This window comes from Ascaphus truei, chromosome 5, assembly GCF_040206685.1.
Source record: "Ascaphus truei isolate aAscTru1 chromosome 5, aAscTru1.hap1, whole genome shotgun sequence".
Taxonomy (NCBI): domain Eukaryota; kingdom Metazoa; phylum Chordata; class Amphibia; order Anura; family Ascaphidae; genus Ascaphus; species Ascaphus truei.
The window spans coordinates 220,973,579-220,988,508 of NC_134487.1; the positions used below are offsets into that span (position 1 = coordinate 220,973,579).

Consider the following 14,930-nt stretch of genomic DNA (forward strand, 5'->3'; position numbering starts at 1 on the left):
GAGCAGAGCAAGAGGGAAATAAGCACAGCACATGATCTCAAGCTGTAAGATACTGTACGCTGGTGTCTATTCATCAAAGTATTTCTGCTGCAAAACTGCGGCAAAAAATATTGCACTTGATTTACTATACAAAGAAAAAAAATTCTGTTGAAACCTTTGGGTTATTTTCTTTTGATAAATGTGGTGCAGTATTTTTGCCGCAGTTTTGCCCTGGGAGACTTTGATAAATGACACAGCTTATTGCCCATTTAAGTAAATGGGCCATATGGTGTCTTGTGGCTTAACACCATTTCCTGAATTTAGCCCAACATGATTATAGCTGTCAAATAGGATCGTTGTATTTAACATTTAGAAAAAATTTTGACTGTCAATTCTATTTATGAAACTGACAACATTTATCCCATCATTGATCTCCAGGAAAAATCACAGGGCTATTGATAATTGTTCGGTTTGTTGGTCTGTAGGCTGTTTACCATCGTCAGCAGGCTTGAGAGTGCGCTACAAGAAAAAGAAAACAAAAATTAAAAAACACTTTAAAATGCATTAAAATGCATTAAATATGTGGCCCCACTTTTCCAAGAAACCTAAAACAATAAACTCGTATTTCTATATACTTGCTACCTCCAACAAGCTCAATATAAAGGAAAATCATCAATACTAATTATTGTAGGACTCTACGAATGTCTTATTTTCTCAGGGTTGAAATTCTATAAATCCACTTTTAAGCAATAAGGAAAAGAGGCCTGTTGGGTTAAACTCTGGTTGCAAATTGTGCAATACCGTATATGACAGTGGAGACAGGAAGCGTGTAAAAAATAAACAGTCTAGAAAGGATAACAATCTGTTGTAAGAGCTATAATCTATCATTTTATAGCACTTATAACTGGTAAGGTCACAACACCACAAAATAGTCTTTTCTACTAAGCACTGCTAAGCATTTAGGAGTGCTAATTATTAGTAGGAGTGGTCTATGTTAAGTTTTTTTAATATCATACTAATAAAAGCATTTAGTAATGATAATTGTATATACTGGACATACTGTATACTAATGGGTCCATTAGTGTCATTGGCTGAAGATACCTTCCACCATGCCATCTGCCATGCTTGTTTCAATAAGAGAGGGATCATTTCAAGCAATAGGATGAGTTTGGAGATAATCAATTAAAATCAATTTCTAAATCACTAGCAATAATTGTACTTTTTTCTGTGGATCAGCTTCGTTGGAACGAAATAGGTCACGCGCAGAGGAGGCGGGGCCAAGGTCGGAGCGAGTATATAGACCATGGGACAGCTCTAAAACACCTCTACAAGTGTCAAAAAACCGACAGATACGCTGTTTATTATTATACACATTGTGAGTGCATTAACGATATGCTTTTAACTGTATTTGGCTACTAAATACTGGATAACACATTGGAAACATGCCCCTCTTTTCTTCTCTAGTTCTAGGCATCTGTGTGGATATGGTCAATATCCTATGAAGCTGCAGCACACCCCTATGGTGATTTCCATTCTTTGGAAAATATATCGCCCACCAGTTGGACACTTAGTTGCACTTTCATCCCTGCAGTTACAAATAGTGGTCTTTGTATTGTTTTGATCTTTTTAATTATATTATATTTATTATTTATCACATATATTGGTATAGTTTAACTCAGACTTTTTTCTTTTTTCTTATATTTTGGAAATGTAAGAAAATTGATGAGTCGCATTCTGTCACCTTAATGTCTGTAAAATGCAAGCTTTCTAGTCTTGCTGCTTACATTTTACAGTAATTAAACCAAAGAGTAGCTGCTTAAATCTCATTTGACTATTTAGTTTCATACAATTTCCACAAACTGGTGAAAATATAAGTGCAATATAGCGCTTGTGCAAACAAATTAATACAATTAACAATATATACAATATATAAAAAACCTGTGATACAAAGTCCAAAAGGTAGTTCTGGAGCTGCCCAAAAGGTTGTTCTGGTATCTCCCAACCAGATATAGAAATGTGGAAGGAGAACCTCCTGTGGCGCTGAGGCAAGGATAGGAATATGGTTGTGGATAAAGTTCTTCTCTTAGGCTAATACCTCAAGATAGGAAGACAAGATATACAGAAAACACTGCAATAGTGCATTACCCGGGGACACAATTGTAAAGAGAGCAATTTAATATAAAACAATTAATTATAAAACAATTGAACCAAACATTGTATAATGCAATATAAAAAACTTTCATGTGCTTGTGCACTTGGAAGATGAAACTTGCTCCGCCTTGATAAAAATTGAAATCCTACTCACCAAAGGTGACTAGGACATGCACATGTGTTTTAGGGTCTTTTCGCCAGGTATACAGCTCGCCGTGGGGTGAAATAAGCCAGTCACTGGGGGAGGATCGCCTTCTATACTCGGAGTCTGCTTGCTGCCAGAGTCTGGTCGATTGGCTCCTCTGCTGACGTCACCACCTGGATCTCACTGCTACGGTGTCCCTGCGATGCCAAAAAACTTCCAACGTGTTTCGAAACTCCTAATAGTGGGTTTCTTCATCAGGGATAGATGCTGCATGGGTCTATGCTTCTATATATACCCCAGTTCATTCAATTATGGTAATTGTTAATTACTTTAGATGACACCCAGTAAAGAGTCCTCTGATAGAACATGGATGTGAATAGTTCTCTAATAGAACATGAATGTAAATAGCATCAAAAGGTAACAGAAGGTAAACAAATTTAAATGATTTTAAATATAATTGCAATATTAATCAATATTGAATCATGGATGCCCAGATTACGGTTCATAATTTATAGGGGGAAATGAATAAAACCCTCCTTCATAATAGACACTAATTAAATGAAGTGTAGAACAACCGTACCTGTGCTAATAAGTCAATATATCAATACATCAATACAATACAATTTGCTACAACTTATACAGCGATACACAACAAAATACATAAAAATCAGACGATCTAATGCTTGAATATAAATATGCAAATACAAAGAACAATATATATTTTTAACAACATATATAGTTATCAACATATATTTAAACAACAAATTGCTTAGCACCTATTGAAGAGACAATATATATCAGGTAGGAACCATAAGAGAATAACTTACAATGTACTATTTATCACAGTGTTGTGTAATTATAAATAAATAATATAGTGAATTTCTCATAATGAATTACTACAATATTATTAGTTATAAGTGTGAATATTAATATAAAATTAATATAAATTTAATAATTAATATAAAAGGGTGAAATTAAATAAACTTAAATAAAATTAAAATAAAACGAACTTAATGATATTTAGCAGGCAAATACATATGGTGAACAGTGACAATCAAAAGTGTGATACTTTTAACACTTGTCTGCAGACAAAACCACTGTTCATTTATAATATTATTTAAGGAAAGCTGATAGGTCAACTTCAATGTTTAACCCCTGTGGACTGAGCGTTTTTAATTCAAAAATCCTAAATGATTCTCTTTTGGAGATGAGATTCAATTTATCTCCTCCTCGCTTGCAGAATGTGGGACATTCGATGGCATGGCATTTCAGTCCTGCTGGACTTTGTGCATGTTTTATTTTAAAGTGGAGAGATACATTATGGGACTCTAAGCCCCTTTTAATATTGTATATGTGCTCCCCTAATCTTCTTTGCAGTGTTCTACCCATGCGGCCCACATACTGTAGGCCGCACGGACATTCCAAGAGATATATAACAAACTGACTATGACAATTTATTAATGACTGATGGGATACTCTTTCTGTGTAATGTTGGATATGAACTTTTTCGTTTTAATACTATGCTGACAAGCTATACATTTTGAACATGGGAAATATCCCTTAATTATATCTCCTATTTTTAATGAATTCCTACTGAAGGGACAACTTGGTGACAATTTTATTTTGAGATTATTTGCTTTCCTGAAATATATTTCTGGTTTCTCTTTCAGATATCTCTTCAGAATGTCATCTTGCCTTAGAAGATTCCAGTATTTACCAAAGGTTTTAATTATCTGTGGAGCCAGGGAGTTGTACTGTGTAATAAATGCCACTGTGTCTGTCATGTTGTCATTTCTGGATTATGGTGACTGCTGGCTAGGAGGTAATTGTTTGCTTGAACCGGTTTATAATATGTTTTTGTTTGTAAAACATTATTTTCAATGTATAGCTGAAGGTCCAAAAATTCTATACAATTCTTACTTTCCTTAAATGTAAATTTAACATTTCTATCATTGCCATTTAGATGTAATTTGAACCTCTCCAACTCACATGGAGTCCCTCTCCATATGAATATGACGTCATCTATGTAGCGCCGCCATAGGACCAAATTCACCCCCAGCTCTATATCGGACCAGATGACATCGTCCTCCCACTTACCCATATATAGGTTTGCGTAGCTGGGAGCAAATTTGGTACCCATGGCTGTGCCACATATCTGTAGATAAAATTGTTTCATGAATAGGAAGTAATTGTGCCTTAGAATGAAATTGATGGATTCCATTAGAAATTTCACCAGTTCAGTAGACATTGATTTATCTTGCTCAAAAGTAGATGCTATTGCTTCACAACCTTTCTCGTGTGATATTACAGTGTAAAGTGATGTAACATCAGCTGTTACTATAATGAAATCTTGATGCCATCGAATGTCCCTCAAAACCTGCAAGATATGAGTAGTATCTCTTAAATATGAGCGCAATTTGATTACATATTGTTGCAAGTGATGGTCAATGAACTGTGATAACGATGAGGTGAGTAATCCTATACCCGATATAATTGGGCGACCAGGGGGTCTCAATAGTTCCTTATGTATTTTTGGTATCATATAAAAGATGGGAATCCTTGGATGTATATTATAAAGAAAGTCATACTCCTTATCATTTATGACACCTTCTTTTACAGCCCCCTCTAATATAAATTTCAATATTTCCTGATAATGGTTACTATCTAATAAAAGATATGTGTCTTTATCCCCAAGTATACGTTTTGACTCCTCAATGTAGTAGGGGGCATCCATAACCACGATGCCCACTCCTTTGTCTGCCGACTTTATTACAATCTGATCATTGCTCTCCAATTGTGCTATTGCCTGCTTCTCATTTTTACTTAAATTATCTCTCCTGGTTCCATCCCTCAACATATGTCTCTCCAAGTCTGCTGTGACCATCTCAGCAAATGATTCTACCAAATTGCCTCTAGCAAATTTGGGGTAAAAAGTTGAACTTGGTTTGAACTTAGTAAACTGTCTTTCTTCCCCTTCTCTAATTACATTGTCTGATGTCTTATTTTTTGCAAAGAACCTTTTTAAGGCTAATTTTCTAATACATTTTTGCACATCTATATATATCCCAAAATTATTTGGGCCACATGTTGGGGTAAAGGTTAAACCTTTACTTAAAACCTGTTTTTCATGTTCTGACAGCTTATGTTTACTGATGTTAAATATATTGGGGATAAAGACACATATCTTTTATTAGATAGTAACCCCACATTACATTATCAGGACATATTGAAATTTATATTAGAGATGGCTGTAAAAGAAGGTGTCATAAATGATAAGGAGTATGACTTTCTTTATAATATACATCCAAGGATTCCCATCTTTTATATGATACCAAAAATACATAAGGACCTATTGAGACCCCCTGGTCGCCCAATTATATCGGGTATAGGATCACTCACCTCATCGTTATCACAGTTCATTGACCATCACTTGCAACAATATGTAATCAAATTGCGCTCATATTTAAGAGATACTACTCATATCTTGCAGGTTTTGAGGGACATTCGATGGCATCAAGATTTCATTATAGTAACAGCTGATGTTACATCACTTTACACTGTAATCACACGAGAAAGGTTGTGAAGCAATTGCATCTACTTTTGAGCAAGATAAATCAATGTTTACTGAACTGGTGAAATTTCTAATGGAATCCATCAATTTCATTCTAAGGCACAATTACTTCCTATTCATGGAACAATTTTATCTACAGATATGTGGCACCGCCATGGGTACCAAATTCGCTCCCAGCTACGCAAACCTATATATGGGTAAGTGGGAGGATGATGTCATCTGGTCCGATATAGAGCTGGGGTGAATGTGGTCCTATGGCGGCGCTACATAGATGACGCCATATTCATATGGAGAGGGACTCCATGTGAGTTGGAGAGGTTCAAATTACATCTAAATTGCAATGATAGAAATTTTAAATTTACATTTAAGGAAAGTAAGAATTGTATAGAATTTTTGGACCTTCAGCTATACATTGAAAATAATGTTTTACAAACAAAAACATATTATAAACCGGTTCAAGCAAACAATTACCTCCTAGCCAGCAGTCACCATAATCCAAATTGGATTAGGAATATCCCTAAAGGACAGCTGGTTAGAATCAAACGTAATTGTTCAGACCCCCTAATATTTGATGCACAGGCACAGGATCTAAAACAAAGGTTTACTGATTGTGACTACAACAGACACCAGTTGGATAGAGCCATTGAGACAGTAAAAGTTATGACAAGGTCTGATTTATTGGAATATAAACCAAAAGAGAGAAATGACAACATGATAGACACAGTGGCATTTATTACACAGTACAACTCCCTGGCTCCACAGATAATTAAAACCTTTGGTAAATACTGGAATCTTCTAAGGCAAGATGACATTCTGAAGAGATATCTGAAAGAGAAACCAGAAATATATTTCAGGAAAGCAAATAATCTCAAAATAAAATTGTCACCAAGTTGTCCCTTCAGTAGGAATTCATTAAAAATAGGAGATATAATTAAGGGATATTTCCCATGTTCAAAATGTATAGCTTGTCAGCATAGTATTAAAACGGAAAAGTGCATATCCAACATTACACAGAAAGAGTATCCCATCAGGCATTAATAAATTGTCATAGTCAGTTTGTTATATATCTCTTGGAATGTCCGTGCGGCCTACAGTATGTGGGCCGCATGGGTAGAACACTGCAAAGAAGATTAGGGGAGCACATATACAATATTAAAAGGGGCTTAGAGTCCCATAATGTATCTCTCCACTTTAAAATAAAACATGCACAAAGTCCAGCAGGACTGAAATGCCATGCCATCGAATGTCCCACATTCTGCAAGCGAGGAGGAGATAAATTGAATCTCATCTCCAAAAGAGAATCATTTAGGATTTTTGAATTAAAAACGCTCAGTCCACAGGGGTTAAACATTGAATTTGACCTATCAGCTTTCCTTAAATAATATTATAAATGAACAGTGGTTTTGTCTGCCGACAAGTGTTAAAAGTATCACACTTCTGATTGTCACTGTTCACCATATGTATTTGCCTGCTAAATATCATTAAGTTCGTTTTATTTTTATTTTAATTTTATTTAAGTTTATTTAATTTCACCCTTTTATATTAATTATTCAATTTATATTAATTTTATTTTAATATTCACACTTATAACTAATAATATTGTAATAATTCATTAAGATAAATTCACTATATTATTTATTTATAATAACACAACACTGTGATAAATAGTACATTGTAAGTTATTCTCTTATGGTTCCTACCTGATATATATTGTCTCTTCAATAGGTGCTAAGCAATTTGTTGTTTAAATATATGTTGATAACTATATATGTTGTTAAAAATATATATTGCTCTTTGTATTTGCATATTTATATTCAAGCATTAGATCGTCTGATTTTGATGTATTTTGTTGTGTATCTGTAAGGAATCCGCTCCTCGGTTTACTGTTTGCCTTACCTCGCAGACAGGTGCAGTCCTGGAACACTTCCCCTGATATTTACTGCAGCCTGGATTCACTCACCAAAGCAATACTGCCACACGCCCCTTCTGCCATTGGTTCTCTGACCTTTAAGTACTGCTTTCCCACAATGCTCCCTGCCGAGCATAGTCCTTCCTGGATGTCTCTGTGTTCTGCCATAAGCCTTGTCTTGTCTGTCTCCTTGGTTCCTGAGACCGGCTGCTAGTGTCACGCAGCGGTCTGTTCCTGTGCTGAAGCCGAGTACTCTCCTTGTTGTCTTCAGCTCCCTGGTTCCTGTGACCGGCTGCTAGTCTCATGCAGCGGTCAGTTCCTGTTTCCTGTGCTGAAGCTGAGTACTCTCCTTGTTACTTCAGCTCCTTGTTTCCTGTGACCGGCTGCTATATTCACGCAGCGGTCTGTTCCTGTTTCCTGCACTGAAGCGGAGGTTTCCCTGTGTATCTTCAGCTTCCTGGGTCCTGGGGCCTACTCTTTCCCTAATCTAGAGAGGCCGTGTCCTGGTTCCAGCGCTGAAACGGAGGATTCTCCTGCGTCTTCAGCCTCCTGGTTTCCTGCACTGAAGCGGAGGTTTCCCTGTGTATCTTCAGCTTCCTGGTTCCTGAGGCCTACTCTTTCACTAATCTAGAGAGGCCGTGTCCTGGTTCCTGCGCTGAAACGGAGGATTCCCCAGCCTGCTCAGGACTCTTGCGCTGAAGCACTGGTTTACCAGTGCAGCTAGGAGGTGTGCTACTCTGGTCTGTCTACCACCTCCTGAGACCAGTACCATGGGCCATGGTCGCCGCACGCGCAGAAGCCACTCCCGCGCTCCTAAGCTGAAGTGGGGCTCTACTGACTACCTGTTGCCGAACTCCTGCTTGAAAAACGTTTACCCTGATGTCTCCAGTCCTGACCCTGGCGTGTCCACCGACGATGCTGTCTTCTCCTATCCTGATCCTGCTACGTACGACTATGAACTGCGCAATCCGGATCCGCCTGCGTGGTCTAAGGTTGGTGCTTTTACAACCCCACCTCAGCCACGCGGTCCGACCCAGGTTTGTGGCGAGTACAGCCGTGACAGTATGCTCGGCCCCACAAACTCGGACCGCCCTGTGGTGAGGGTTGGTAAGTTTCTGTCTGAAATCCTGTCCCGGCCTGTAGACCAGTCCCAGTTTGAAAACCAGCATCTGTGCGAAATACTACCCCTGATTGAAGAACAGATTATGTATGAAGGTTTAACCCCGTTGCAAAGACAATGCCGTAACAATCTCATTATTAATACTTACTGCCTCAAGGACTTAAAACGGTCTCTGGCCGCTTGTGTTTGCTCCCCTGGTTCCCCTTTAACCTGGGATAATGTGAATCCTATCAAACTTGCCAACGCCCAAGATATACTCTTTGCCTTGGCCTTATCATTGGACATTTCCGTAGTACAACAGGACCCTCTCTTCATGTTGGTTCATGCTCAAGACACACTCCGTGTACTTTCCCAGACTTTGGACATTTGCATAAAGGAACAGGACCCTCTCCTCGCCAGCTACGCTGCCGCTTGGCAGTCCACCTGTGCTGCCAGTCCTGTCGCTAAACCTGGGGACGTATCTCCCTCTCCAGGAAATGACCAAACTGACCCACTATCACTGCCCCCTAACGTAGAAGCTGCCACGGTCCCTAGCCCTGATTGTACACCCGGGTACTCTGACACCAATGATACGTCTACGTTAACCCCTGCTGATCAGTCCTGTGAGGTTCCCCTGGAATATACGTATATTTCTCTAGCCAACACTAAGGCTCTAGTATCCGAGAACAAGTCCCCTTTTCCCTCTATTCCTAACTCTGAATCTCCCTTTTCAGCCCTTGAAGTTTTTCCTGCTTTAACCCCTGCTAGGCAGTTCTATATGCCTTCCCTGTCAGAGAACGAATCCCTCCTACCTCCACGTACTCAGTTTGAATTTCTAAGTTTTGTTCCCAGGGTCATTCCTGTATTAACCCCTGTGGGGCAGCTCTCTGAGTCCCCTTTGGTAACCCCCTGTTCTCCGCCAGCCATGGTCACGTCCCTAGTCCAGAGGAAAAATCCCTTGTCTCACCTATTACAGAGGAAAAACTCTCTGTGTTCTACTCTCTGGTACTGTCTGCATTAACTCCTATAAATTCTTGCTGCCTCCAAGCGAATGCCTTCGTTCTAGCCTCAGAGAATGTGTCCCCAAGTCCTACAGCAGAGGTTGCATTAAATGACTTCCCCAAGGTTGCTGAATCCTTAGTTAGTTTTTGCTATAAAACCCCTGCTTCAGCTCAAGTCTCAGCTGCTGCGCCCCCTGAAACTTCGGCTAAAGTTCTGTTTCCAGTTAAATGTATTCAGTTACCAAGTTTTTCCCTAAGCTTGGTCGCAGAGTTCCCATTCCTGTGTACTTCGCTGAACCAGTCTGTCACCCAGAGAGCGATGATCCCTGCTTCAGCACATAGTCCCCACGTTGTGGAATCTGCAGTCATTTCTGGTTTCCCAGACACTCCTTACCAAATACCCACTTCAGAGACCAGTACAGTTATGATTACCCCCCGTGTACTGTCTGTGTTCTCCCCTTCTCAAAGCTTAGGGTTAAAACCGTACAGTGGTCAGTATGCCCCTCCTGGGGTTCATGTGGTGTTCCCAGGAGGGTTTGCTGACACACTGTTTTCACTCAAAAGTGACGCTTTTTCATATGTGCTAGCTAGAAGCCTGTACACAGTTTCCCCTCTCTCTGAAATTTGCCTTGCTGGCCCTGATACTCGGAGAGGTAAAAACCTCCCTTCAGATTCAGAATCTCTTTCTATAGAGGTCGTCCTTGCTGTTAGTTCCCCTGATTTCTCTGCCCATGCAAACCCTCCAGGGATCAGCATATCTGTTGTTACCCCCTTAGTACAGTCTGAGACCACCCTGCCTATATTACAAGTCCTGGTGTTTAAATCTGAGCTATTTAGTTTTACTGCCCTTGCTAAACCTCAGTCCCTCAGCACTGCAGCTAAACGTGCTCCAGCAACCGTTGGGTTACTCGGGGTAAAAATTAAAATTCCTGTCTTAAAGGGTACTTTCTCACACATGTCCAGCAAACATAGAACCTCAGTGATTGATTCTAAGTCACTTATCACTATATCTGATCTTCTCACTAGTCAAACCCTGACACCCTCACCACTGGCTAGGAGTCCCGTTATCAGAATTTTTGCACTAGTAAACACGCCTAAATCTGTTTTTGTCATGACAAGCACCCCTGTTGTTAGGGCCCTTGCAGTTTTGGATAAGACTCCTTTTACTTCAAAGGTTTCTGCTATTGTGAGTTTCCACGGTTCCAACTTACCGCTTATTGTCTCTTTAACTCCCATCATTACTCTCCCATTACCAGTCACTGATTCCCAGGCACCAGCTCCTGACGCTAGTTCTCCTATCGGTACCAATGCTTTGCGAGATGTTTCTGTTATGGATTCCGAGCCTCCATGTCACTGAAGTACAGACTTCAGCTTCTGAGGTTAGCTCCCCTCCCTCCGCTACCCTTGCTCTGCCTGATTCTCAAGTTTCTGATATTAAAGCCCCAAAGCCTATTCCTACTCCCCAGACAATACTATCTCCCACTGAGGGTTGCCCAGTATTTGGGAGCTCCACTGCTGAGTGCTTCTCTGCCTCTGTGAAACCATGGTTTTCCCCCTCGGAACCTTCTGTTGCCCCTGTTATTTCCTTTGAGTTGGAACTACTCTGTACGTATCCCAAGATTTCGGTCTCTATGTCTGGTTTACTGCTTGCCCTGTCACCTTCCATACCAATACCGAGAAATGCTCCCACCCTCCCTATACCCTCGCTGACCACTACCTGGGAGACCTCTGGAGGAGAAGTCCCTCTCAAATTCCTACATGCAGAGGTCAGCCAAGACTTTGTCTGTCCCGAAGGTCGTCCTGGTATATTCGATCAACTATCAAGGCCGCTTATCCTAAATTCTGGTCCCATTACTATAAACTGGGTTCCCAGTGGGGGTTCTTCTGCCGTTTCTGCTCCAGTACCCTCTGGTTCTTCACAGCCTTGGATTCCCAAGCCATTTCGCGGGGCGAGCCATGTACCAATGATATCTCTACCACCACTCTCATATCCTAGAACAGTACTCACCAAGGAACTGCTCGTTTACGGATCCCCTTTCCGCCAAAAAAACTTTAGGAACAACTCGATGTCCCCGAGACCCATGGATGGCCCTATCTGGCCGCAGTTCTCTCTGGGGAGTGGGGGTACACAAAGGAGTGACCACGAGTCTCTGGACCATGACTCTAACACCAATCCTAGACGGTTCAGGAACAACTCCTGGTCCCCCAACTCTATGAGTGGTCTTGTTCGCCCGGAGGTCTCACGTGAAGGGGGGGGGGGGTACTGTAAGGAATCCGCTCCTCGGTTTACTGTTTGCCCTACCTTGCAGACAGGTGCAGTCCTGGAACACTTCCCCTGATATTTACTGCAGCCTGGATTCACTCACCAAAGCAATACTGCCACACGCCCCTTCTGCCATTGGTTCTCTGACCTTTAAGTACTGCTTTCCCACAATGCTCCCTGCCGAGCATAGTCCTTCCTGGATGTCTCTGTGTTCTGCCATAAGCCTTGTCTTGTCTGTCTCCTTGGTTCCTGAGACCGGCTGCTAGTGTCACGCAGCGGTCTGTTCCTGTGCTGAAGCCGAGTACTCTCCTTGTTGTCTTCAGCTCCCTGGTTCCTGTTACCGGCTGCTAGTCTATTGCAGCGGTCAGTTCCTGTTTCCTGTGCTGAAGCTGAGTACTCTCCTTGTTACTTCAGCTCCTTGTTTCCTGTGACCGGCTGCTATATTCACGCAGCGGTCTGTTCCTGTTTCCTGCACTGAAGCGGAGGTTTCCCTGTGTATCTTCAGCTTCCTGGTTCCTGGGGCCTACTCTTTCCCTAATCTAGAGAGGCCGTGTCCTGGTTCCTGCGCTGAAACGGAGGATTCCCCTGCGTCTTCAGCCTCCTGGTTTCCTGCACTGAAGCGGAGGTTTCCCTGTGTATCTTCAGCTTCCTGGTTCCTGGGGCCTACTCTTTCCCTAATCTAGAGAGGCCGTGTCCTGGTTCCTGCGCTGAAACGGAGGATTCCCCAGCCCGCTCAGGACTCTTGGGCTGAAGCACTGGTTTACCAGTGCAGCTAGGCGGTGTGCTACTCTGGTCTGTCTACCACCTCCTGAGACCAGTACCATGAGCCATGGTCGCCACACGCGCAGAAGCCACTCCCACGCTCCTAAGCTGAAGCGGGGCTCTACTGACTACCTGTTGCCGAACTCCTGCTTGAACAACGTTTACCCTGATGTCTCCAGTCCTGACCCTGGCGTGTCCACCGACGATGCTGTCTTCTCCTATCCTGATCCTGCTACGTACGACTACGAACTGCGCAATCCGGATCCGCCTGCGCGGTCTAAGGTCGGTGCTTTTACAACCCCACCTCAGCCACGCGGTCCGACCCAGGTTTGTGGCGAACACAGCCGTGACAGTATCGCTGTATAAGTTGTAGCAAATTGTATTGTATTGATGTATTGATACATTGACTTATTAGCACAGGTACGGTTGTTCTACACTTCATTTAATTAGTGTCTATTATGAAGGATGGTTTTATTCCTTTCCCCCTATAAATTATGAACCGTAATCTGGGCATCCATGATTCAATATTGATTAATATTGCAATTATATTTAAAATCATTTAAATTTGTTTACCTTCTGTTACCTTTTGATGCTATTTACATTCATGTTCTATTAGAGAACTATTCACATCCATGTTCTATCAGAGGACTCTTTACTGGGTGTCATCTAAAGTAATTAACAATTACCATAATTGAATGAACTGGGGTATATATAGAAGCACAGACCCATGCAGCATCTATCCCTGATGAAGAAACCCACTATTAGGAGTTTCGAAACGCGTTGGAGGTTTTTTGGCATCGCAGGGACACCGTAGCAGTGAGATCCAGGTGGTGACGTCAGCAGAGGAGCCGATCGACCAGACTCTGGCAGCAAGCAGACTCCGAGTATAGAAGGAGATCCTCCCCCAGTGACTGGCTTATTTCACCCCACGGCGAGCGGTATAATTGGCGAAAAGACCCTTAAACCAATGTGCATGTCCTAGTCACCTTTGGTGAGTAGGATTTCAATTTTTATCAAGGCGGAGCAAGTTTCATCTTCCAAGTGCACAAGCACATGAAAGTTTTTTATATTGCATTATACAATGTTTGGTTCAATTGTTTTATAATTAATTGTTTTATATTAAATTGCTCTCTTTACAATTGTGTCCCCAGGTAATGCACTATTGCAGTGTTTTCTGTATATCTTGTCTTCCTATCTTGAGGTATTAGCCTAAGAGAAGAACTTTATCCACAACCATATTCCTATCCTTGCCTCAGCGCCACAGGAGGTTATCCTTCCACATTTTCATACAATTTCTAATCTTGTTTGTATCTACATTCTACAGTATGTTTGTGTTAACAGTGACCTCATGTGGAAAACAGGAGCACAGCAGCCATCATTTCATGTCCTCTTGTCATCCCTGTTGCCCAAGCAATAACTTTTTTTCATAATTAAAAACAAACCATAAATAATCTAAAAATCAACAAAACAAAGTAATATATTATAATCGGCTTCGTGCGACTTTTTAAAGACCTAGGCCCATATTTACTAAGCAGTTTGACTGCTTATAGCATATTCAAGTGAGTAACAGGGCGCTTTCCACCATCGGAAGGTGTCTTATGCAGGGCCGCCAACAGAAATCTTGAGGCTCAGGACAAAATTTAAGGAGCAGGTCCTCCTCCCCTTAATCCCCTCTGGGGGTCCCTGAAGGGGGATGATCGAGATATGGGTTTTGGGGGGTTGAGTGGGGGAGGGAAGGAGATAAGGGCTTGGAGGGGGTAGTTACGGACCTGGGGGAGGGGAAAGGGAGGGAGAGAGAAAGAGAGAGAGGGGGAGGGGATAGGGAGGGAGGAAGGGGGAGGGAGGGGATAGAGAGGGAGGGGGAGAGAGATGGGGGAGAGAAGAGAGAGAGAGGAGGGGGGGAGATAGAGGGGAGGAGAGGACGAAGGTTAGAGGGATGGAAGAGGGAAGAGAGGGAGGGGGAAGGGAGAAAGAGAGGGAGAGAGTGGGGGGAGAGAGGGGGGAGCGAGAGAGAGGGCAGAGGGGGGAGAGATAGCGAGAGAGAGAGAGA

General features: G+C 41.7%; 1 protein-coding gene across 1 annotated transcript in view; it reads right to left on the bottom strand.

Moving 5' to 3' along the window:
* Window positions 1-365: 365 nt before the first annotated feature.
* Window positions 366-14,930, bottom strand: part of DOCK2 (dedicator of cytokinesis 2) — a 1,423,644-nt gene continuing 1,409,079 nt past the window's right edge. Inside the window, exon 54 of the mRNA XM_075599153.1 lies at window positions 366-498. Coding sequence (XP_075455268.1) covers window positions 424-498 — 75 coding nt within the window. The 3' untranslated portion in view covers window positions 366-423. The remainder of the gene's footprint in view (window positions 499-14,930) is intronic.